At 40.5% G+C, this 25,764-nt stretch overlaps 1 protein-coding gene across 4 annotated transcripts in view; it reads left to right on the top strand.

Moving 5' to 3' along the window:
* LOC115630798 (calcineurin-binding protein cabin-1-like) overlaps window positions 1–25,764 on the top strand; it is a 285,450-nt gene that overhangs the window by 15,121 nt on the left and 244,565 nt on the right. For all 4 annotated transcript variants that reach the window (XM_030527455.1, XM_030527459.1, XM_030527457.1 and 1 more), the window contains exon 3: window positions 21,228–21,341. In XM_030527455.1, coding sequence (XP_030383315.1) covers window positions 21,228–21,341 — 114 coding nt within the window. The remainder of the gene's footprint in view (window positions 1–21,227; window positions 21,342–25,764) is intronic.

Below are 25,764 nucleotides of genomic sequence, written 5' to 3' on the forward strand. Positions count from 1 at the left end.
ATCCTTCTTCTTCTTTATGACCACCCAATGTACTCGGAGCGCCCACACTTTTTAACATCTAGAAAAACTGACTGGCTTAAATACAGGAAGTACGTAAGTTCCCATATTGACATTAACTGCAAAGATGACCTAGATACCTCAGCATTCGTGTCTGTAATGTCACTGACCGCAAAACATTCCACTGCAGTAATCACAGTTTATAAACATTACAAAAGTAGTCATGTTCCCAGGCATATTGAGGAGCTGCTACGAAATAAGAGAAGACTTCGGCGGGAGTGGCAAGCGCACAGATCACCTGACTCAAAGGAGCGGCTAAAAATAGCCAACCATCTACTACGCAAAGCCCTAGAAGATGAGAAACACCGAGCTCAAATGGACTATATGGAGCAACTCTCCCCAAATTCCCCGATTCCCATTGTGGAAAGCTAAATCAGGCGTGTGTCCACCAATCGAGAGTGAATCACCATTACGTACACAAAGAGGAAAGTAGGCTCGCAACAACGCAGAGAAGGCAAATCTATTTGCCGCCCATTTAGAAAAAGTCTTCTAACCACATCCAGCAACAAATAGCTTGGTGCACCCACCAACCAATCATCTTGAAGCTTCCACGCCTATCGTATTCCAAGCAGGAGAAGTTACAAGTGTCATTAAGGGCCAAGTTTCACAGCAAAAAAAAAAAAGCGCCGGGCCATTTTGTTACTTCCACAGAACTGCCATAAAATACTGAAGTTATACCTACAGCAAAGAAGTTTCGCGGTTAGATGCAAAGATTTCCTCTCCGAATGCCGTGCTTGGACCGACACTGTATATCATATACACAGCAGATATACCGAGAAACAGTCATACAACAATTTCGATATTTGCTGATGATACTGCCATCCTAAGTCGCTCCAAGTGCCCAACATGAGATACAGAACTTTTATCATCTCACCTCGTGGCCATAGAAGAGTGGCTAGCAGACTGGCCCATACATGTAAACGAGCAAAAGTGCAAACATGTCACCTTTATCCTAAATAAACAAACTTGTCCTCCATTGTTGCTAAACAACATCAATATTCCACAAAAAAACGATGTAACTTACCTTGGTGTCCATTTGGATAGACGGCTGACTTGGCGCAAACACATCGAAGCGAAGAGAGCTCAACTGAAACTAAAAGCTACATTGGCTTATAAACGTCCGTTCACCGGTAAAACTGGAGTACAAAGTACTATTGTACAATGTAGTTCTCAAACCAATTTGGACATATGGCTCTGAACTATGGGGAAACGCTTCCATTAGTAATTTAGAGTTAATCGAGAGAGCTCAATCGAAGATACTGAGAACCATCACTGAAATGAAAATATCCGGAAAGATTTAAATGTGGGACCTGTTAAAGATGAAATCGCCAAGGTGAAAGCGAAGCACCAGCTTAAGCTTCGGAACCATCCAAATAGACTTTAACTTGGCAGGCTAGCCATACACGACTCCGGCGAAGAGACCTCCCAACCCAGCAATACGAGTTAGGGCCATAATTCAAATAATTAATTGTAATTAATTAAATAACTGTATTAGATTAAGATTAATTACTTATAGTAAGTCTCCGTGAGAGAAGATTCGATAAATAAATAAAACTTGAAAAAAAAAAAACCATTAAAGTTTCTATATAATCCCAATCTGTAAGTATTTTATGAACAATGTCCAAACAAGTAAAACAAAATTATAGAAAAATCACGAAATAATATTGAATTTAAGATTGCATCGATGGCTTCACTCTTTCCTACCAAAGAGTCTTCACAAAGATGTAGACAAAAGCCAACCACCGATCCGAACCGATAGGACGTTTGACAAATAAATTAGATTAACTTTTTTAAAACCTATTTAATAAGCTTCGTTTAGACCCTTTTGTGAAGTCCTTTGTAGAACTGTCACAGAAGTGATTGTACGATGGGACTAATTGTAGGAGATGTAAATCTTTTATTACAAAGCAAATTATGGTTTCAAGATAAGGAGTGATTTGGAAAATGAGCCTGTTGAAAATTTGGCTTTGTTTTTTTAGGGGATAATGGGGTGTCTCCGCACGGTATGTCCACAGCTCTAAAATTTTATGGCATGTACATAGATAATTATGTCGCCCGCATAACCTGGTGCATCCTTAGTTGGTTTTATTTGATATGCATTGGACTGAAATTAGATCAATATAAAGAAGCTTATATTTTGTGAGATCTCGTTTAATTCCCTCTTGCGCTATCAAAAGCTTCGGATACATCGATAAAAATACACAGGGATTCGGGTTAAGCCTGAGCGACTTTTAGAGGTAAGTAGTGTATTGCGGTCTTTGTAAATGTAATTTTTGCTTTATTGTAAGTTGAAATAAAACTAAAATGGCTACCAGATTAGTAATTGCTTGTATATGCAATTAAGGAAAGAACCGTTTAATCAGGCTAATCCCGTTTTCATTATACCCTGTACCCAAACCATAAAAGGGTATACTGGTTTTGTGCGAATGTATGTAACAGACAGAAGGAGGCGTGGACCCCCAAATGTATATATATATATTATTGATCAGGATGACAAGCTGAGTCGATATAGCCATGTCCGTCTGTCTGTTCGTCTGTCTGTCCGCCTGTATGATCTCAAGGTTCTAAGAAAGTATAAGAGTTACCCTTGGTATCCACATTCCCTTAAGACCAAGAAAGTACGAGTTTGAGTTGTTTTTTTTCGATGACTTATTATTTACTGCATACATACATACACGCATGTAAACACACATAGACACGAAGATGTAAATGTATGTTGTTCAAACTGTACTTTGTATGTATGCATGTACATATGTACTGAATATTTTTTATTTAATTTAATTAACAAGTTTTATTTTTTTAAATCTTTTTTTTTTTTAATTTTTGTTTTTTGTATAGAGTACAGGGTATTTTAATGTCGGGCTTGCTGGACTGTACCGTTCTATCTTGTTTTCTAACTTATTTAATCAATACTGTAAATTTGTTGATGTAATAGATTAGGTTAAGGCAGTATGCCGCCATTGGCAGGTCCACATAGACCAGATTAGTCTTTAGTGGCTTCCAACCTGATGTTGGAGATCAGCTTTGAACTCTCATCTTTTGTGGAGCCTTTTCAATGATAGAATTATGTGCTTAATGTCTTTCTGGGCTAGCTGTCTGTAAATATAAAAGTTCCGCGTTGGTGCAGTCATCTAAGTCCAGTCGTCTGGTAGGCTGTAGTCCGTTTCGAGTTCGATGTTGGAGCAGAAAGCTCCGTGCTACTGCTTAGCTCTCTGCCGACCGAGCTGTTAATGTAACCTTGTACGGCGCGGTTTTCTATGTAGATTCTGTGATACATACGAGTGACAACCATTGCTTTCTTTCCATCTTACGTAGTCCTTGGGGGTAAGTGGAGTTCCGAATACCCTTGGCGGGATCCCCATCGACACATTGTATCTCTTCACGAAAAGAAGATTGATATGTATATCTAGTATATATTGAGTATGTTTTCGTTGACTAAGCTGATGGTCTATAGACATTTGCCAGTGATTAATTATCATTAATTAATTAATTATAGCTTACTTTATATCGTCCCTATAGGCAGTTATTTTCGTGGTTTTTCCGGTGGTTTTTTTTTTTGTTGCTAGTGCGTTAGCATTACTGTCATCCAGAAGACATTTTTAAGATGCAGGTACACTATACCAACGCCCCACGCCTTCTTCCCCGTTCTGTCCGCTATCGCTAGTTTGGCACGTCCGACGGAGCATCTACCTTCTGCACTGTGTCCGTTTCACATTTCAGTGTCGTTTCGTCCATACAGCTTACAATATTCACTCCAACCATGGTAGAAGTATGAGCGCTTGCGACCCGCAGAGAGTGGGAGCTAGTGGTAGCGGTCTTTTGTGTGTGATTGTCTCCGCCTCCTCGCCACCCTGACGCCTCTTATTCTGCGTTGTTTCAGTAGGCGCCTAACAAGTGCGTTTGGATGTTTTTTGGGCGATCCATATAATCTTGGGTTTGACAGTTTTGGCGACTTTTAAATCCGACTCAGAGCACGTGTACCAAAAAGCACCAGAAATCATGCGCAATGTCTTGACCTAAAGTACCCTGATTTTGGGAAGGTTAATTACTGCGATACCCTAAACCTTCAACCCGAACGACAGCGACAGCTTCTTCCTGCTGTTGAGCAGCCAGTAGAATTTCCTCAATCTTGCACTGATGGGCTTTGTTACGCTAGTAATGTGTGAATTAGCTGTGAGGACCTTGTCCAGATATATGTACATCTACACCAAAATACTTGTAACCCGAGTGTTGACGCATCAGGTCCTCTTTAATAAACAGTCCCGGACACAAGCCAGGACGTAAGACATAAATAACGTTGGCACACTTATGTAGATAGGTTGATACCGTTTTGTCCAGAGCTCGAAGCTGTAAACATTAAATGTAGGGAAATTCCAAAATACACATTTTCTGCGTATTTATAGACAACTTGGACTAAAATTTGGTGTTCCTAGGTCTTGTAGTCTCCTAGATATAGGTGATTATACGAACGGCGATACGGAAAACCCCATTTTCGGGGAGTGGATAATCAAAAAAATAAATGAAACTTGCACAGCGTACACACATAAGACATCTTTGTGCAAAATTTTGTGTCTCTAGCTCTTATAGTCCCTGAGATCCAGGTGTACATACGGATCGACTTATCTTGCCTTGCTGATCAAGAATATATATACTTTGGTTGACCCCACTACCACGCCTCCTTCTGTGTGTTACATTTTTCAGCTCGCTCAAACCTAATATACTCTTGTACATTTCAGAGTATAAACATGTACAAAAAAATGAAAAAATAAGAATTTGTATGCAATTCGGCAAGCTATGCCCCGTCTCATAGCCGTTCCTGAACAGAGATTCCGGAGATTTATCAAGGGAACAGACAGTTCGGTTGAGAGCAGGTGAAAATGTTTATTGTTAATTAGGCATAAAACCCGAAAACGATTGTGCGATACACAATCAGTTGTAAGCCTGCCACGGAAAAGCAACAGAAAGATAAATTTTAGTTGTTCTGCGAAGAATTGTGAAATTAAGGCGATATAAAGCGGACAGTCCTCCGATTAATCAGTGAAGGATGATGACAAGCTGACTTAGCTTGTGTGGCAAAAGCAAGTTGGAATCCCAATTTAAACGACGAAGAGCAAAAATGAAGGAGTTATTTCTAAACCTATATTAAACCCATGAGCATTATTCTAGTATAGACATTAGTGAACTGTAAAGTAGTTTAGTGGTAATGGGATCATTCAATTCGTTGGACAAACATTTAATGAATCCATGAACGCACTTAGCCTTGCTTATGATAGAAGCAGTGTTGCCAGCACCTCGCCACAAAAAAGGACAAGGAAACATTAAAAAGAAAAAAAAAGAGATAGATAAATTTCAAAAGGACCCAATAACAGGACTGCTAGTTTTTTTCTACCCTGTACCCGTAGGGTAAAAAGGGTATATTAGGTTTGTGCAAAGTATGTAACATACAGAAGGAAGCATCTCCGACCCCATAAAGTATATATATTCTTGATCAGCATGACGAGAAATCGATCTAGACATGTCCGTCCGTCTGGATGAACGCAAGGATCTCAGAAACTATAAAAGCTGGAATAACCAAAGTTGGTATCCAGATTCTCCTAGGTCCGAGAAAGGACGAGAAAATTTTTTTTTTAATTTCCCCCCCTTCCCCCGCTACAGAATTTCGTCAATAGTGTCCACATTTCAAATGCTACCTCATCCAAACTTAGCACACATAATTTATATATAATTGTCTACTGTTGTTCAATTTATTATTATTATTTATTATTCAATTCGGTCAATTCTAAGAAAAGTTATTAGCAAAACAAATTCTCGCCAGTACAACCCCCCCAAACTGCAGCAACAAGTTCGCTCTTCTTCTTCCTCTTTTTGCTGCTGCTATGGGCGCATATAACTCAGTGACGGAAGTTTACCTGGGTACAGGATATTACACTGTCGGGCTTGCTCGACTGTAGCGTTCTCTCTTGTTTCATATTAATATTGCCTTTTATTGTTTGGAATGTCAGGGCGTAGTTAAAAACAAGTAAAAAAGCTAAAGTCGGGTGTCCCGACTTTGAAATACTCTGTACATATGTTTACAATAATTATAGAAAATAAAAAAATTAAGAAAATAAAAAACATTTTGATCGATTTTACCTCTCTCGGTATTCGAACTCGCGTAAAGGGTGCACATTTACATAGCAATTGCGTCTGTGTGAGTGTATGTATGCCTATGCGCATCTATTCGTGTCTGTGTAAGCATTTTCGCAGTCAACCAAACAGCAGCGCTGCAGCAGCAAATATATTTATGGCTATAACTTCTCGTTAAATCGGTCTATCATAGTGAAATTTGGTATACGGACATATAATAACCAACTGGGGGTATTTCGTTCGAAATTCCAAGAATTACGGGAGTTACGATTTGCTAGGTAGAGGGGGGAGGGAGGGAAATTCCAAAAAATAGCTAGCTTTTATAGTTTCTGAGATCCTTGCGTTCATCCAGACAGACGGACGGACATGGGTATATCGACTCGGCTTGTCATCCTGATCAATAATATATATACTTTGTGGGGTCCGCCACGTCTCCATCTGCCTGTTACATACATTCACGCTAAACTAGTATACCCTTTCACGCTACAGAATTTCGTCAATACTGTCCCCATTTCAAAAGCTACATTAACCAAACTTTGGTCACATAATTTATACATAATAGTCTACTTTTGTTTCATCTAAATCGGTTAATACTAAGAAAAGTTATTAGCGAAACAAATTCTCTACAATTCTCTCTTCTTCTTCTTTTTGCTTCTGCTATGGGCGCATATAACTCAGTAACGGAAGTTTGTCTGGGTACAGGGTATTTCACTGTCTGACTTGCTCGACTGTAGCGTTCTCTCTTGTTTTGCCCTTTCTTCCAGTTAGAAACAGCTTTTTTTTTAAATTAAAAAATGGCAACACTGCTCCACTATAAGAAAAGCATTAGAATTTCCCTAAAGTAGTTCTGTCTGTCCAAATTGACATTGAACTTCCTTACTGAATTATACACGGCTTTTTCTAACAAACATTGAAAACACTGCAATAAGACCTACTACAAAAATTTTAGTGGAATCCTGAGGCAAATTTTGTAGCTGCTGTCTACACTTGAGCATTCTAACTCGATGCTCTGGAAGTGAAGTTTTTATGTACACTTCTGCGTTGCTAGTCTCAGACCAAAAATGCCTCCGCTCTTCTTCATACCTAGCGCAAGTTTAGGGTCTGCTCTAATTAAGCGCGTTTTTTCGCCGAAACTTAAAATTACACCAGTTTGTTTCCTCTGTTATTACTTGCCTATCTACTGTTCTTTTTAAAATGGCAAGCAGCTCAGTCCATCTCGTCTCAGCAACCAACATAGTAATAAAGAAAGAAGGCAGGCCGAACTGACGAATCATGGCCATAACCTTTTTCTTTTCTGATTCCCGATGAGCAGGAGATGTACGAATACCTCTAAGGAGCCTATAGCCTTCATCGTGGCGAATAAGATGATCCATATGCTCATCATTAGCTGTTATGCCGTGAAGGGCGCTATGCTTTCTCAAACATACATACATATTTCTTTTAATGCCAGCAAATATTGTTGGAAAAGCTAACTCTTCTGAGTCAGCATCAAGAATCATGTTCTTTGCATGGCAACATTATCTATTTGGTTATTCTCAAGCAGAGTTTCTTGACGCCCAGGATCTTCCATTTCCACATTCTCATCAATATGGGATGGCTCGCGACTTGAGAAGCTATGAAGGGAACAGTCTCGGACGCTAAATCATCTCTATTTTGGGAAGCATTTTGTCGATTCTCTGCTTCCATATTATCCCTATTACTCCAATATCAACTTACTCTTTGGCTAATTCTCGTCAATGCATCTAATGCTGCTTGACGTGCTGCAACCGTGCGCTACACCGTGCGGCTGTGTCGCGAGCTCGTTCTACAATCCTTCTTATAGGATTGTCGCTAACTTGATACCTATTTAACCTATCCTGCTCTCTTTCTATTATGCGATAGGTCTTGCCCGTCTTTGCTGGCTCAGTACTTGTGCTTACATACGTATACGTTTATGTACTGCTAGTGTCCTGCCCCTGCTTCTCATGGGTATTTTTACAAATATTTTAAAATTTATACATTAAAACACATACACCGTTCTTTTTGTTACTAAGAAGGAGTAAAATTTATTTTGGATATTATTATTTTTATGATTTTTTGTTCGTTTTTAGATAATTATAGCCTGTACCCAAAGGGTGAAAGGCTATACCAGTTTTGTGCGCATGTATGTAGCACACAGAAGGAAGCGTGGCAGACACCCAAAAGTATATATACAAGAGGTAGAATAACCAAATTTGGTATCGCTGTTCCCCTAAGTCCAAGGCAGGTAAAGTTTATTTTTTTATTCTGATACACCCCCACCTCCACTCCCCAGTAAATCCTGTTTTTTTTTTTATAAATTCCGTAATTCTTGGAATTTTAAATTTTGGTAGTTACATCCAGTTAGTGCTAATGTGTGCGTGTGCCAAGTTTCATCATGATAGCCCAATTCGGACGAAAGTTATAGCCATTAATAAAATCGCTGCCCATGCGCTACCTGCAGCTCTGCCGGCAGCTCTGCCATTATTCGACAGACTTACACGGAGGGCCATTTGCTGTAAACGCCTCCCAAGGTGCGGCGACAGCCACCTTATCCCCGCGCGTATATCATATATCATCGGGGTGTGCTGCCATAAACTGCACGAAGATTGAGTCTTGTTCAGGCGATCTATGTTTTCCCCTGGAAAAAATAGCATTTGCAATTGAATTCAGAAATTACAAAAATGTACTTACATTTTGTTTTGCAGCTCCGTATTGTCTATTTGAAATGACTGTTTTATTACCATTCATTTTTTCGTTAACACACAGACCTGCCCACTCAGCGTCACACAATTTTCTCTAAATTTGTTTAATTAATACACAGTTATTTGGTACTTATTGGAAACTAGAATTGCGTCAAATATATATTTTATCTTTGACTTTCGGTTGACTCACAAAAAAGACTTAATTCAGCAAAACGTAATGTTCAAAAAATTGAATTTTCTATTTAAGCCAAGGGGGCATCTCAATTACTAGCGTGTTTTGAATGCTATGTGTGAATGCTTGTTGTTAGTGCATGCTTTAAGAATCCGCATATTAGCCAATAATACAAATCAGGTCAGATATGCGCTAAATAATTGCATGCTAGAAAACAGTCGGCCAGATTCGCAAACCTAGTGCCAAGCTAACTACTGATCGTCAAAATACAATACGTCGCTGCCGTGGCATTCATTGCACCCAAGCCACTGCTTTCGTCAGAACTGACCCACTTCATTTAAATATGAATAGCGTAATTATCTTTAAGCAAATCAGTCGTTGAAATACCGAAAAAACAATAAAGACATTCGTAGCGAATACCAATAACACTGCTACTAGTTTATGTGCTAGCAGCAACAAAAACTCAACTACACATTTTGGTGACCCCGACGACAACCTTGAATACGCAAACGCGTTCGGAACGATTGATCAGCAAAAGCTGCCAATTAAGAGTTTCGTTTGACTAGCGGTTCTGGTCGTGCTCACAGTAGCACCAGAATCCTCAACGAAGCTAGGTTGGAAACATCCTTCGGCTAATCATAGCTCAGCAAGGGGCCGCAACTAGGAAACTTTGCCAGCTGAACTTACTTACAAGAAGTTTTGCTACTGGGCAGTTGTTTAACAACTTGTAAAGAAGTTATTTTTCCAGCCGCGTGGCCTATGTCTTGGCGTTATAGCGGTCGGCTAAGTATAACACCCAACACTTGCTGGTATATGTAAGTTGCGCTCATAGCGACGGAGGATTGTTTAGAGAACAGTAATTAAGAACGCACTGAAATATTCACACAATGTCTTTTATTTATAATCTCTATGCTCTTGGCCCTACGCTGCACCACGATGATTGCCAGCACTTACTGGGATTTGGGTTTAGGTTGTTCGAGGCTATGTTCTATACCTCACTGCTGGTACTCGTCGAGTCTGCATGCTTGGGTGGTCGCCGAGGAAGAGCGCGAGGCACGTCTGCCCGGGTCGAGCATCCGTTCTCTCCTTGGCTTGTAGCTTCGTGCGGTGTGACCATATTTTCCTACTTCAAAATACCTACCTAAGCATGAGCGGCGATTCCAGCTTACTTACCTTTAACTCTGTGTCGTTACTTATTAAGTTAAGATAGTAACAATATTTGCAATAGACTTCATGTGCAATAACATTAGGTAATAATATGTGATAATTTCATGTGTAATGTTAAGTCTAGTAATAATATAAGCAATAAGATCATGTGCTATGCGTAGCAATAGTATGTAATGTGGCGCGGAATTTTACTGCGTCACAAACTTGGTAACACACCAAGGCAACGATTAGTTAACAAGGCATGTAATCGGAACTTTCCACTGTGGAAAATTGGTCAACAAGGCAACCAGTCTACGGAAACTACATCCTGCTTACCAAAAGCGAAACAAAAATACCTCCAATAGGTCTGAACACTGCGATATTAGATTGGAGACAATGGCGAACATCTCTCCAGAACTGGAGTCTGGTGCTTGCTCACAAGCGTCACTTGGTGGGGAAATCCAAGTATTGATAAGGAATTACGAAAAGGATTCCAAGAATAGGAAGACTAAGACATACTACGAAGAAAGGAAAGCAAAGCTGGTCAGTAGCAGTTCCATTCAGGCGATGTTTCGGTGTCCACGCCTTAAACAGTCGAAAAATAGAACGTGGCTATTTTAAAAACGACTACTACACTTAAATAATGAGCGCAGCTGATGAGTTCGTGAACAAATTGATCAGCATGATCAGTGCTGTCGACGTGGACAGCATATCGCTACATAGTGTCGCTGTACAGGCACTGATCATTGAACCACACTTGAGCCATCAAAATGCTTTGATGTCGGCTCTGTCCCGGGTAATGGGACAGATAACACCTCTAAATCAACGCCAACTGAGGCCAATGGTGGAAAAGTATTGGAACCAAATTTCTGACATTCACTTCAAATTATATAGAGATTTTGAGGAGCGAGAGCTTGGGCTATGATAAGTTCATCTCTACCGAAACAGCTGTAATGCAAATAGATGATACAGCCAGTGCAGACAGCGCTGTGGGCACCACAACACAGGTGACAAGACAATTGTCACTACAACTGCCAAAAATGTCATTACCAAAATTTGACGGTGACTATCTGAAATGGCAGCAACTTCATGTTATCTTCAAGACGATGATTCATGAGGCCGAGATACCTACGATCCAAAAAATGTGGTATTTAAAGGCAAACGTGCCAGGCGAAGCGGAAATGCTTATTCGCCACCTATCTCTCACTGAAGCAAATTACGATACGGCTTGGAAAATGCTCCAGAACCGTTTTAACAACGAGAGAGTGCTATGTTCAGCACTACTTAAGAGGCTGCTTGATCAACCACAAGTAAAAAACACATCGTCCAGAATCCTCCAAAAGGTATCAAGGGAAGACTAATGTCACAAATTCCTGAAAACATTTCAGCCCGGGGGGAGCATTGTGATGTTGCATTAGAAAAACGACTGACACGGAGTCCCTCTGTACAAACCTATATCAAACCCATGGCCGGGTACGAAAACTTGGGGCACGTGGAGAAGGAGCAGAAAAGAAAGATACCAGCGCCACATCACTGTGCAGGAAAACGAGACAGTCATACTACTAAGCTAAGAGTAGTATTGGACTTGGCAGCTACGAATAACGGACCAGTCAAAATACCCAAACCATTGGGTCAACAATCGATAGCTACTATTCTGTTACCATTGAATGATGATGTTGCCGTCAGCTCTAACACAATCAATAAACATAACAGAGTTCGGTAATGGACCTGGCATCTTTTACTAGGAATTAGGCACGACTAAATTAGCCACTTCTGACAGTCCAATAATTGCTTACTATGATCTGGAACCCTATTGGAATGACATGAAATCGTTCAGCACAAGCACACAACACCTTGAAATTTGCTTCCACCTTAGGAACCTGGCGGATTGCGGATCTCTGTATCAACATTTCAAGCATATAGAGGAAGAGCTGCAAACAGAAACTGAGCTGCTGAAAATCTCGAGAACACGAAGATCACCGCTGGACATTGTTGGAAACATCGGGAGTAGTTTATTTGGAGTTCTCGACACTGATTATGCTAAGGAAATGTCAAAAACCATTTCTAAGGTAAAAACCAACGAAGAATATTTATTGACAGCTGTCAAAAATCAAACGTCAATTATTGACTACAATAAACATCCTTAAACGCGATGAAGCTGCAATCACCGCGCGAATGGACCATATGGAGCAACAATTTTTCAAACTGAAGCAAGGACAGGAGGGTAATTTCTTCCAATGGTTCATTGCAATTTCAGTACAACTGACAGTTATGGCATCCAACCTTCAACGAGTGTAATCCGAGATTGTGAAGGTTCTCAGTGATGTTCGGCATAGCACCATTAGCCCATCACTTATCTCATCACGACAATTGGAAGCACAACTAAAAGTTGTGCAGACATACAACGAGATGAAATGATCCCAGTCAACCAACCTCAACTTATACAAATTAATGAAAGCGGAAGGAACAGTAGCCGAGAGTCGTGCTATATTCAAATTATCGCTACCAATTGTTGCCACCCAACAATGCAGCTGTATAACTTGGTGCCCATTCCAACGGTATCTTCATTAGGGATCACTATTATGAAGATTCGAGTTCCCATCATTGCAGTTGACAGCCACCAAGACCACTTCGTGAGATTCTCGCAGCAGGATTGGGACAAATACCATTATGTCAACTCAAATGAATACATTTCTTACAATAAACAAGTGATGGTCTCTTCTCATTACAATTGTATAATCAATCAAACGTCAACGGATTGTCGAACAAAACTCCTAAACGCATCTGCCTTGTGGATAGATATGCACTCCAAAAACCAATGGATCTACGCAGTTAGGTCTCCGATGGGGCTATCAGCGATATGCAACGAGTACCTGTTCAGGGTGCAGATAAATCCGTCCGGTCTCATATTACTTAACTCCGGTTGCTGGATAAGAAATCCAGACATAATGGTGACTGGTCATAGCACTACAACGAACACAATATGGCCCTCTTCTTAAGAATCAGCTTCTTTCCACCCCCTGAGACGCCATCACAATTTCACAACCCAGAGTTGAAGACTGAAGAATTGGATCAGCTAAAAAACCGCCTACGAGAAATTCTCGATACTGACTTACCACCACCATATTCTCTCATACTCTGCACTTGTCATGGTAGGAATACTCATTACAGTCTACATCTCCAAAAACGTGAAGGCAACCCGGATAAGAAGGAAGCAATCCTTGCCAGTTGATTTAAAAACTGGTGTACCTTGGACCTTCTCACTGTTACCAAGTTGACATTAGTGAGAGTTAAATTGTTAAATTGTTGAACCGCTGGGAGTAGCAGTACTCAACACTTATCGATGCAGACGAAGCAAGAAACCAATCAACCACATACATATGCACATGGCCAGTTAGCGGTGCTAAATATTTTTCACATCGTCGCGGTCAAGAAAATCAACCAAGTAAAAATTTACCTCGTCAGCATAAGCGAGAGTTGAACAGCTGTTCAACGGCTGGGAGTATGTTGGTGCATGCTTTAAGAATCCACATATTAGCCAATAATACAAATCAGGTCAGATATGCGTTAAAACTATACACTAGTGTTTTAAGTATACATTTAGTAATTTGCTAATTTAATATTTACGTAGGATAGCTAAATATTGCAGATTGTTCAGAACAACAATAAGGTTAATCCACCAAATTTTGCTCAAAGATGCCTTATATGTGTGCGATGTGCAAGTTTGTTTTATTTTATTATTTTATATCTCAGAGACTATAAAAGCTAGTCCAAGATGCCATATGTGGTGCTTTGGTTGATGCAGACATGCTCACACAGAACATGAATAGTCGCACATAGACATATATACACTTACATAGACGCAATTGCTTTGTAACTGTGCAGTTATTCACCCTCTACGAAATTATTTGAAACAAGTAAAAAACCTAAAGTCGGGTGGCCGGACTTTGAAATACTCTGTACATATGTTTACGTATGTATGCCTATGCGCATCTATTCGTGTCTGTGTAAACATATTAGCAGTCAACCAAACAGCAACATCAACAACAGCCGCGGGCAGCGCTTGGGCAGCGCTGCAGCAGCAAATATATTTATGGCTATAACTTCTTGTTAAATCGGTCTATCATAGTGATACGGACACATAATTACTATTTGGGGGTATTTGCAAAATTTTAGTTCGAAATTCCAAGAATTACGGGAGTTAGACAAAAATTTGCAATTTGCGGAGGAGAAGGGGGAGGGAGAGAAATTCCAAAATATAAATATTCTGCGTATTCACATAAGGCATCTGAGACTAAAATTTGGTGTTCCTAGGTCTTATAGTCTCCGAGATATAGGCGATTATACGAATGGAAAATCGGGAAAACCCCCATAGGGGGGAAGTGGGAGGGAAAATCAAAAAAATAAAACAAACTCGTATAGAATACACACTTAAGGCATCTTTGTGCAAAATTTGGTGTCTCTATCTCTTATAGTCTCTGAGATCCAGACGGACAGACAGACAGGGCTAGATCGACTCGTCTCGTCATGCTGATCAAGAATATATATACTTTGTGGGGTCTGCCACGCCTCCTTCTGTCTGTTACATTTTTCAGCTCCCGCAAACCTAATATATAGTACTTCTGTACATTTCATGTACAGAGTATGAAAATAGTTTGCAGCACCTCTGTAAATCTATCATATCTCCGGCTCAACATGGTTGCATAAAGAGACGGTATACTACGACCAATTTGCTGGAATTTACTTCCTTGGTTAATGAAACATTTACTCTAAAAATGCAGACTGATGTCATTTATACTGACTTCAGTAAAGCATGTGACTCTGTGAACCATGATCTGCTGCTCTTTAAGCTAAGTCGTATAGGATTTCCCTCCGCTGTTTTGTGTTGGATTTCGTCTTATCTAAAAGACAGATCCCAACGGATCTTGCTTAGGTCGCACATTTCTAAGCCTGTATTTGCATCATCAGGTGTGCCTCAAGGTAGCCATCTTGGCCCCTTACTTTATACATTATTTATTAATGACCTCCCCGCTACCTTATGTATGCTGATGATGTGAAACTTATTCTGACGTACAAAGACCTTTCTCATTTTCATCGCCTGCAGGATGATCTGAACCGCATGCAATCTTGGAGCTTAGCTAACCACTTGCACCTCAATTGCTCCAAATGTAAGTTCATGACATTTCACCGAACTTTGCCTCATTTAGGGACGTATGCGATTGACAATGTGCCATTGCAACGTATATCGACTGTTGAAGACCTTGGGGTTCTTTTTGATTCCAAATTGAATTCTAACCTTCACATATCCAGTATTGTCAATAAGGCCAAGGGATTACTTGGATTCATTAAACGTTGGTCCAAGGAATTTATTGACCCTTATGCCACTAATCTCCTTTACAGTGCTCTAGTACGCCCTGTGCTTGAATACTGCAAGTATAGAAAGCATCAGGAAAGTATTGAGTCTGTTCAGAAGCAATTCCTTCTTTTTGCTCTTAGGTCGCCTTAATTTTTCAGTTCCTTGTAGACAAACAAGGAATTATTTGCCGTTCATATTGACAAGATGCACAACTGATTACGCTTTGCACAATCGTTTTCGGGTCATGTGCAATCATTATAATGATCTTTCACATTTACTTTCGACAGGACTCTCTCTCTCTCTCTCTCTCTCTGTTCTATCAAAATTATTCTTTATAATTATCTTCGGGGAAATCTCTGACCACTTACTGCTGTGAGTTGGGGCATAGCTTGCCGGACTGGCATTTAAAATTTCCCCCACCGGGTTGGAGATTTCCCTCTTTTTGTTTTTGTCTCTCCCTTTCGACCATTCCCTTTCCCTGTTTCTCTAACTCTCTTTCCTTCTTTCTTTTTCTCTTTTCCTCTTTCTCTTTCTCATTCTACTTCTTACTTCTACTACTTACTTAAATGGAATTAATTTTCCTCCGCTACTTACTTTTTGTATAGTTTTTTAGGTCTATAATGTCTCTGACTAATCGGGGCATAGCTGGCCAACTGGCAAATGAAATTCCCCCAACGTGTCGGAGGCATTAATAGACGTTATTGTACAGCTTCGTGTTAGACTTTCTTATCTTTTAAGTTGAGTTTAAGCTGTTATATTAATCCGGAAGCCTGAAGGCTTTTTTGATGCCTAGTTCTTCGCAAAAGACGCCCCCGCCTACACTGTTGTCTAATTTAGAACCGCCTGTGTAAATTTTGATTGAATTAGTGGGGCCTGAAGGGCAGGAATTCCATTCTTCCCTAGACGGAGTGATGGTGTGAAAGGTGGGAATACTCCTCGCGATACAGTAGTCAGTGACTGAGGGGATTATGTAATTTCCTCTCAGGATTTTGGCATGACAAAAACATTCATCTGACCACTGGTTGGTTTCTTTTATGCGCAGAGCCGCCAACGTGGGATGTATTGGGAGTTGTTGGCTTGGCGGAGATCACGAACTTCTTAGAGCAACCGAAATAAATACTGCTGCGTATCGTTTTAAACAAGTTTATTTAACTATAACTGATACTGATATAATATAAGCAATGAAATAAAGCTGCGGAGCCGCGGAGTGCGGAGCTGCAGAGTGCGGAGCTTAAAAAACTTTTCGTGTGTCTACTCCGCTTGTGTTCAACCAAGTGACTACTTGCTTACTTGTGACTAGTGAGGGTTCGTTATACAATAAGTATGGAGTGACAATATATCGATATTACGATTAGTATACAATGTATTGGTGTTTAACAAAACAATAGTGTTAGCAGATTTTTAACTGTTTTAAATTTGAAAATATGATTTTGGCGGCAACAGGAGTATTCCCAGAATCGCATCTAGTGCGTCGTGATTATTGCAGTGTATTGCCAGTGGACCACATAAGGGGCCATGCCCCATTTCAGTCCAATGGATTTCCTGCAGGTATAGAGTACGATTGTGGCTTTTCTTACTCTGTCTTCAATGTTAAAGTACCAGTTCAACTTCCTATCCAGTATCAAACCTAGATGTTTGGCTGAGCTGCTGAAGGATAGTGGTACCCCATTTAGTAATGGGAGGCGACGAGGAGGAATTTTATATTTCCTAGTGAATAACATCAGCTCTGTTTTGCTGGGGTTCACCCTTAGGCCACTTGACATCGCCCAAATGGAAGTGTCCATTCCCAGTTGTGTAAGTAAGCTTCCGATGGCGTTAGGAGGCACATTGTTAAAAGCGCCTTCTATGTCTAGGAAGGCGGTAAGGGTGTATTGTTTGGTATTGAGGGCTTTTTCGATGCCAGAAGTCACAGCATGGAGTGCCGTTTCTGTAGATCTGCCTTTACAGTAGGCGTATTGAGAGCATGACAGCTCTGAGAGCGGGATCTTGCTTCTTAAATGGGGACCCAGTAATCTCTCGAACGTCTTTAATAGAAAAGATGAGAGACTTATCGGTCTGAAATCTTTTGGAGTAGTGTGCGAGGCTTTACCTGCTTTGGGTATGAAGACCACTCTTGATCTAAGCCAAGCTTCTGGGATATTCCTTGTCAGGAAGATTTTGTGAAAAATATTTGCCAACCATCTGATGGCAGTATTTCCTGCGTGAATTAGCTGAGCCGGAATTATGTATCCGGCCCTGCTGATTTAAAGGACTTGAAGCTTTTTATCGCCCACCTGATATTATTTTTAGATAATAGATTGGGCGGCTTTTGAGCTGGACTAGCGCTTGACGCACTGCTGGTCAGTTTAGTGTTTGTGTAGCTGGGAAAAGCATATATAAGCATATATAAGAAAGCAAAAGCTACTTGCCTAGAAGCAACTCTAACGACTCTAGACTCGAGGTCGTCCAAGTCTTGTCTGGCTCCTGAACCCAGTGTTGATGGAGTTTTTGAGAGAACTTTCCTTAACCTTGTGGCGTCGGAGTGTTCTCGATATCTGAGCAGAAGTTCTGCCACGAAGATCGTTTAGCTTGTGTGAGAATTTTCTTGTACTCTGACAGGCCCTGTTTGTATGCACACCAGTGTTGCTCTCCCCCTTGGGATCTAGCTGCGTTGAAGAGTGTCCTGGCTTTTTTTCTTGACTCACTGACTTGTGGAGTCCACCAGGAAGGCTTGAGCTTGCCCCTTGGTTTCCCAATGGGTCATGATTTCTGCAGCGTGATTTCGTACGCTGCAGTCAATTTGTTTATTAGTGTCGAGGTGAATTCGACTGTGTCTGGGCCCTCAGGGGGCTAGTCTGGTAATATATTACTTAGGTGATTAAAGTACGAGGTCCAGCTTGTGCGTATAGGATTTCTAGTCGCGATTGGTCTTTCGTTCTTTAGAGATACTTCGGATTGAATGTGAGGTCAATAACCTGGCTTCGGTTCCTAATCACAAAAGCTGGATCTGATCCAACATAAGAGTATGTTAGTAGACAGGATGTAGTTGAAAACAAGATAGAACGCTACAGCCGGGCTTGCTCGAAATAGCCTGTACTCTCCACAAAAAAGAAAAATAAAAATAAAAAAATTAAAAAAAAAATTAAATTATTAAAAAGAATTAATTCTAATGAATTAATTAAATTAAATAAGAATACATGTTTTTGTTTAGTTTTAACAGCATATGCAGCACAAAGTTGAACCAAAGCAGCAACAACAACAACAGCTGCGGCAGTGCTGCAGGCAGCGCATGAGCAGCGATTTTATTTATGGCTATAACTTTCTTCAGAATTGACCTGAAGGAACTTGGCACACGGACACATAAGCACTAACTGGATGTAACTACCAGAATTGATTTCAAAATTCCAAGAATTACTTAATTCATAAACAAAAACAGGAATTGCGGGGGAGTGGGGGGGGGTGTATCAGAATAAAAAAAATAAACTTTAACTGCCTAGGACTTAGGGGAACCTCGATACCAAGTTTGGTTATTCTAGCTCTTGTACTTCCTGAGATCCTTGTGCTCATACAGACAGACGGACAGAGGGACAGACGGACATGGCTATATCGACTCGGCTTGTCACCCTGATCAAGAATGTATATACTTTGTGGGGTCTGCCACGCCTCCTTCTGTGTGTTACATACATTCGCACAAAACTAGTATAGCCTTTCACCTTTGGGTACAGGCTATAATGAACTCACCCCGTACGTTGGTATCAGTGCTGCACCACTGAGTGTGATGAGCGTTGGCATCGCATCCTATGAGCAGATCTATATTTTTCTGCCTGCTGTCCTCTATGATCTGCCTTGCTAGCAGTGGCGGAGGATTAGCTTCTTCGTAAGCCATGTTGGCGGAGCATATTCTCATAGGCTTTGGCTTAGCCTCAATACATGCCGCTGTGTTATCTCCACCGCTGAAATTGGATAGCAGAAAAATGCTTATGTTTTTCTTAGTTAGAATACAGGTTCTAATCTTGCCTGTGCTTTTACCTGTAATCAGCTTATACTGCTTCTCCAATCCAGAGACCTTGCCTCTACAAGCCCAAAGTTTCTGAATGAGGACTACGTCCATGTCTTCTTTACTCAGACGATGTAGTAGGGCAGCTGCTGCTGCTTTGCAGTGGTTGATATTAATCTGTAGAAACCTCAAGGGCATCTACATCCATATCCACCACTGTCTGGTCGGCCTCATCGTCGTCTACGTTGAGATCATGCTCGGTGGCGAGTCCCTTCGCGAGCTCGAAGGTTTCAGAGGAGTATCCCTCCAGGATATCCTCATCGTTCGACGCGACCTCGGTTTCAGGACTTCCTGGAACGACCGGTTCTACGTCTGCTAATTCAGCGTCTTGTGTGGTTGCCTTACCATACCATAGACTCGTGTGGCTAACAATTTATAGCCATATCTGGCCAGATGTCCACTCTTGGCCAACTCATCCACCGATTCCTTATTAATCACTAGTACGATCTGGCGCGTGGTCCCTTCCACTTCCTCTGCCTTACCACTGCCTTTTCGGGGCATTTTTGTATCTCCTTACCGGAGCTGGCTTAAAATCCGGTAAAATTGTCTTTGCCCATTCCACCATCCTTCGACCGTCTGGTAACGTCTCGGGGGCAGAATGGTTTTTTTTTTTTGCAGTATGTCTGCTGCGCGTCTCTTGTCTTGAAATGTCGTTTTTGGTGGTGGCATCGCCGAAGTACCTGGCTCTGTAGAGTTACCAGCCACATACCCTTCGACTGCTGGCTTTACAGCTTGGCTTAGCTGCTTCGCCTTGGAAGCTGAGGTCTGATCCTCTCCAAATTCCCATCCTATTGACAATCAAATCTATGACCATCTTGTTAGAGGGATTTGAGGTCCCGTCCGACTTATGACAAGTTCCAGTCTCATTGTTTTGTTTTTTTTTTTTTGTTGTCTTAATATAAGGTTTCATACTGGTCCCACGAGTAGTCCGGAAGGGGTGGGGCGCCCGTGGCCTAGCCCGGATACCACAAGCCTGACTTAAACTGTGGGTAAGCAGGTATCCAGAGTTCGCATAGTAGAGACTGAGCACCCCCTCAGCCACGCATCCATTTCCTTAAGCTGTTCTGCCTTGGATTGGAAAAAATTTGATAGAGTTTTCAGCTCTCGCCCGACTACCATTAGTCAGCACCACCTGGCAGAGACATGACCGTGCCAGGGGCCTGCTTCCAGCCGCCCTCGCAAGGAGGGTACCACCTGGCTTGGTGGTTACACGTAATCCCCTTGTGGTACCAATTGGCTGACGGCCTGACCGAGAGAGGTAAAATCGATCACTGACTTAAAACTGGCGGTCGGCAGGTATCCAGAGTTCGCATAGTAGAGACTGAGCACCCCCTCAGCCATGCATTAATCGTCCCAAGCTATTCCACCTTAGATTGGGGAAAACTTTATAGTTTTCTGCTCTCCCCCGAAAAACTATAAGGTTTATATTCCAATGATTTTTTTAATGAGGAAAAATGTCTTTGTTAGTGTTTTAATGACAATGGCAAAACAGACGGTATTTGAAAACTCCCATAAAATTTCTACGGCACCGAGATTTGGTTTTCGGGCGAAATTTGGAATAAAGAGATATCTGTGGCACCCCTGTTTATATTGTATTTTTTATCAAGAATAATTCTATTTAAAATCTTTCAGATTACTAGGAAAGATGCGAAAATGTGGACTATTCGCTACAACTGCTATAAATATCTGGCCCTTATCAATGAAGAAAGCAAAATTCTTAATTCCGCACTGTTAAATTATGTCTCGGCAAGTATCAATCATATTTATAAATAATTAGAATATTTGTAAATTTACTATCTTTAAATTTTATAAATATTCAGTATAACTATACTATTCATCTTTAGATTGTCCAGTTATTCGACATTTACTACGCCCATGTTAAACCACGAGGCACCAGTATCCATTGCTCCCAAAAGCAAAAATAGGTTTATACTCTGTACATGAAATGTATAAGAGAATATTAGGTTTGCGGAAGGTGAAATATGTAACAGGCATAAGGAGGCGTGGCAGACCCCACGAAGTATATATATTCTTAATCAGCATGACAATGCGAGTCAATCTAGCCCTGTTTGACAGACAGACAGTCCTGACAGACTCCTGGATCTCAGAGACTATAAGCGATAGACACCAAATTTTACACAAAGATGCCTTACGCTAGATGTGTACCCTTTTTTTTTTTCCTCCCACTTCCCCTCTATGGGGTATTTTAGTATAATCACCTGTATCTCCGAAACTATCAAAGCAATCACAAAACTAATGCGGAAAATGCATTAAATTAAAAAATTAGTCCTCATGGTGAAACAGAAACTCGATGCAATTCTCGCAGTGAGACAGTGGTGGAGACGGCGCAGATAGCACGGGATCGTGATCCGGCCACCCTTCGTTGGCAGAGGCTGCAGAAGGCCCCGGTGATCTACGCCGAGGCAGCCGAATTAGATGTATGCCGCCACTGAAGGCGATTAATAAATACTAGATCCACATATTCCGCCTGTTGATTCAATCTGACGGCTCTTTTCTTTGGGGTGCCAAACATAAATTACAGCACACTCTAGCCGGCGGAGCATTGTGGCATCATGATAGGCCGATTTAGAAGGAAATTATAGCCACAAATGTAATATTTTCCAGAGCGCAGCCCGGAGCTCTTGTTGTTCTTGCTGCCTTGGTTCAACTTGTACTACATACATGCTTACTAGTGATGTAAGTCCTGAATAAAAATCGATGTCATACATCCGAAACGAAATTGCCCATAGCTAACATTGATAAACTTAACATCGCACTATGGTTTTTCCCAATTTTTATGGAATAAATTCCGAAAAAAAAGTCATGCAACTTTGCAAGGCCCTGAATGTCGGCAAGAGTAATATACTCTGAAAAATGTAACAGGTAGAAGTAGGCGTGGCAGACCCCACAAAGTATATATATTCTTGATCATCATGACAAGATGAGTCGATCTATGTCTGTCTGTCAGTCCATATGAAAAGCTGGATCTCTGGCACTATAAGAGCTAGAGACACACAATTTTGCACAAAGATTTGTGTACGCTATGTGTGTACGCCATACGAGTTTTATTTTTTTGAATTTGCCCCTATGGATGATTCTCGGAAACGCCGTTCGTATAACCACCTATATCTCAGAGGCTATAAGACCTAGCACCACCAAAATTTATTCCGAGATGCCTTATGAGAATATGCAGAAAATGTATGTTTTGGAATTTCCCTCCCTCCCCCCTCTCCCCCGCAATTCGCGATTTTTTCTAACTCCCGTAATTCTTGGAATTTCGAACTAAAATTTTGTAAATACCCCCAGTTAGTAATTATGTGCCCGTACGCCAAGCTTCATCATGATAGACCGATTTAACAAGAAGTTATAGCCATAAATGTATTTGCTGCTGCAGCGCTGCTCAAGCACTGTCCACGGCTGTTGTTGATGTTGCTGTTTGGTTGACTGCTAACATGTTTACACAGACACGAATAGACGCGTATAAACATACATACACTCACATAGACGCAATTGCTTTGTATATGTGCAATTATACCCCCTTTACGTGAGTTCGAATACCAAAAGAGGTAAAATCGATCAAATTTATTTTTTTTAATTCTCTTACTTTTTTAATTTCTATAATTATTCTAAACATACAGAGCATTTCAAAGTCGGGACTTTAGCTTTTTTACTTGTTAAGTAATCGCTAAGTTCAGTATTTTTAGCCACAATTGGATTTTCTGGTATCACACATGGACGCATGCTTGTACAGGTATATTTCATATGTACAGAGTATTTCAAAGTCGGTACACCCGACTTAAGCTTTTCCACTTGTTTCTCTATTATTTTTCACAACAGTATTTTATGAAATCCCGATTTGAATTCTATTTCTGTAAAGTTGACGTACGTGCATTTCAGAAATTGAATTATTTCGGATCCGGACTCAGTTTTCAAAATTATATTTTTAAAATTCACCGAAGCATTTACTCTATTTATTAGGTCAAGTTCAATGTTGTCAGAGTATGTAGCTGTGGTGTTGAAAAGGTGCATGAAACACTTTTTCTGTGTAGGGTTAAAGCCATGAAGTTACTTAACTAAGAAATGTTTATCTACTGCACCAACGTTCGCTCTGTAAGTGGCTTTATATTGTTCTTTTTTAAGCACCCGTGTCAATAAGTAATTTAATTGTTTTACCTGCTATTGTTCGTCTAAAAAATTAACCGGCTCGTATTCAATATTTTCATTGTTAAGGTCGATTAGTTCCGATTCTGGACTTTTACCCTGTGGCGAGCTGGTATTATCCATAACTATACTTTTTTGCTGTTGTTCGTTTCTGTGAACTTTCTCCTCGGGGCTTTTTGCATAGTTCTTGCAAATTGGAAACACTCATGATTTGACTCAACTTCATGGGCTAAGGCCAGGGCTGATGGCAGGTCTTTGGAACGTGCCGAAAAAAGGATGTTGCTTAAGGACTTTTTGGTGCCTGAAATAAATACTCGCAAGGCATCTCTTCTACATTTTTCGTTAAGGGAGGTATCATCGTCATTGATGTCTCGTCGTAGTATTGTGTTATTGTCAAGTTTCCTTGAACTCTTGTTCAATTAAGTAAATAAGGCGTTTATCTGCATACGTAAAGTCGTCTTTTAATGATTGCTTTAAAGTTTAATGGTGTATCGTAGCAAGACAGCACCATGTCGGCAGGACCTTTTATCTTATTTCTGATTGTACCTAGCGCCTGTTAATGTTTCGAACTACCTGCGTCATTTTCGAAAGTTTTATAAGCCGTACGGCTTTGCGCATGAAACGTATGTCTCATATTTAGCCTCAAACTTGGGTACGGATTTTACAATATCCAATGTCTCACTACATTGGATGCCCGGTATTATTTCGGCATCCCTAAATATCTCTACCTCGGGTACAGTTACCATTGTGTTAGAAAATTTAGTTTCTATTTCTTTTAATTTATTCTCAAACATTTGGGACTGATTTGCGAGTGCAGTGTTTACTGCCATCTGGACCAGCATTGTTATATCGGACATTTTTGTAGTTATGTTTTCATCGGACTACCAATTCTCGATTTTTTTGCTCAGAATTTGTTTAATTCTGCTGGGATCTTATCCAAACCAGATACTAGCTCCTCTAGTTCACTACCACTCATAAGGGTATTATCTTAGGTAAAAATTTGTTGGTTTGCAAAGGCTTATTTTATAAACAGCTGCATAAAATTTAATTTACGCTTATTCTGTCTTTTTGTTTTTTATAGTAAATAGGCACTCTACTTACATGTTTTTTACTTATTATCGTGTTATGTGTTTTCTTATATAAAAAGTGACCGCCCGTCACTGTGGTCCTCCTTGGTTGGATCTGCCAGTTTAATTTTTATTGTTTGCTGGTTTGGCAACTTTTTGTTGGTTTTTATGTAAGTTTATATTTAGTTTAATTACGGATCGTGGTTTCCGATTATGTTGGGCGCCAATTAAGCAAGTTCGCTGTTAGGCGAATAGATGGGGTACGCGGTGTAGCACTACTTGGGTAGGCATTACACCGATTGGCTCTTGAGCGAATTAATAAGGTGCACGGTGTCGCATAAATGAGTAGACTTTTAAGAAAAGTTTGGCGTGGCGATGACCAACGCGAATTATATCAAAAATCTGACTAGCTCTAAGTACAGAAAGATTCTTAAAATGAAAGCTAGCCCTGTGACCAATATTATCTGATATGCCACTTTCTGCAAGTGCAGTGTTGTTGCTTGCGCACGACTATGTAAGTGCGCGTGCACGATTCATACGCTTAAATTGATGACCATGCCCAAAATCGTTCTTATTCGAGCGGTCACTGACTTATGGCCGGCCGGATGTACATATGTAAAATGCGTGCATATGTACATACAATTAACATAGGCTCATGTTAGTTCCCGTTACTTTTAGCAATGCACGCTCTGCGTTAATTTGTTTGTATAAATTCTTTTGCTAAAATTGTAGTTTACGATTGGAATGGAAATGACAACTTACTTTGGCATGGTTCCGTTGCAGTTAGCAATTTTTATACTCTGTACATGAAATGTACAAGAGTATAATAAGTTTGCGCGAGATGAAAAATTTAGCAGGCAGAAGGAGACGAGGCAGACCCCACAAGGTATATATATTCTTAATCAGCATGACAAGACGAGTCGATAAAACAGGGGCTTATA

This window comes from Scaptodrosophila lebanonensis, unplaced genomic scaffold (assembly GCF_003285725.1).
Source record: "Scaptodrosophila lebanonensis strain 11010-0011.00,11010-0021.00 unplaced genomic scaffold, SlebRS2 tig00001410-arrow-pilon, whole genome shotgun sequence".
NCBI classification, from domain to species: Eukaryota; Metazoa; Arthropoda; class Insecta; order Diptera; family Drosophilidae; genus Scaptodrosophila; species Scaptodrosophila lebanonensis.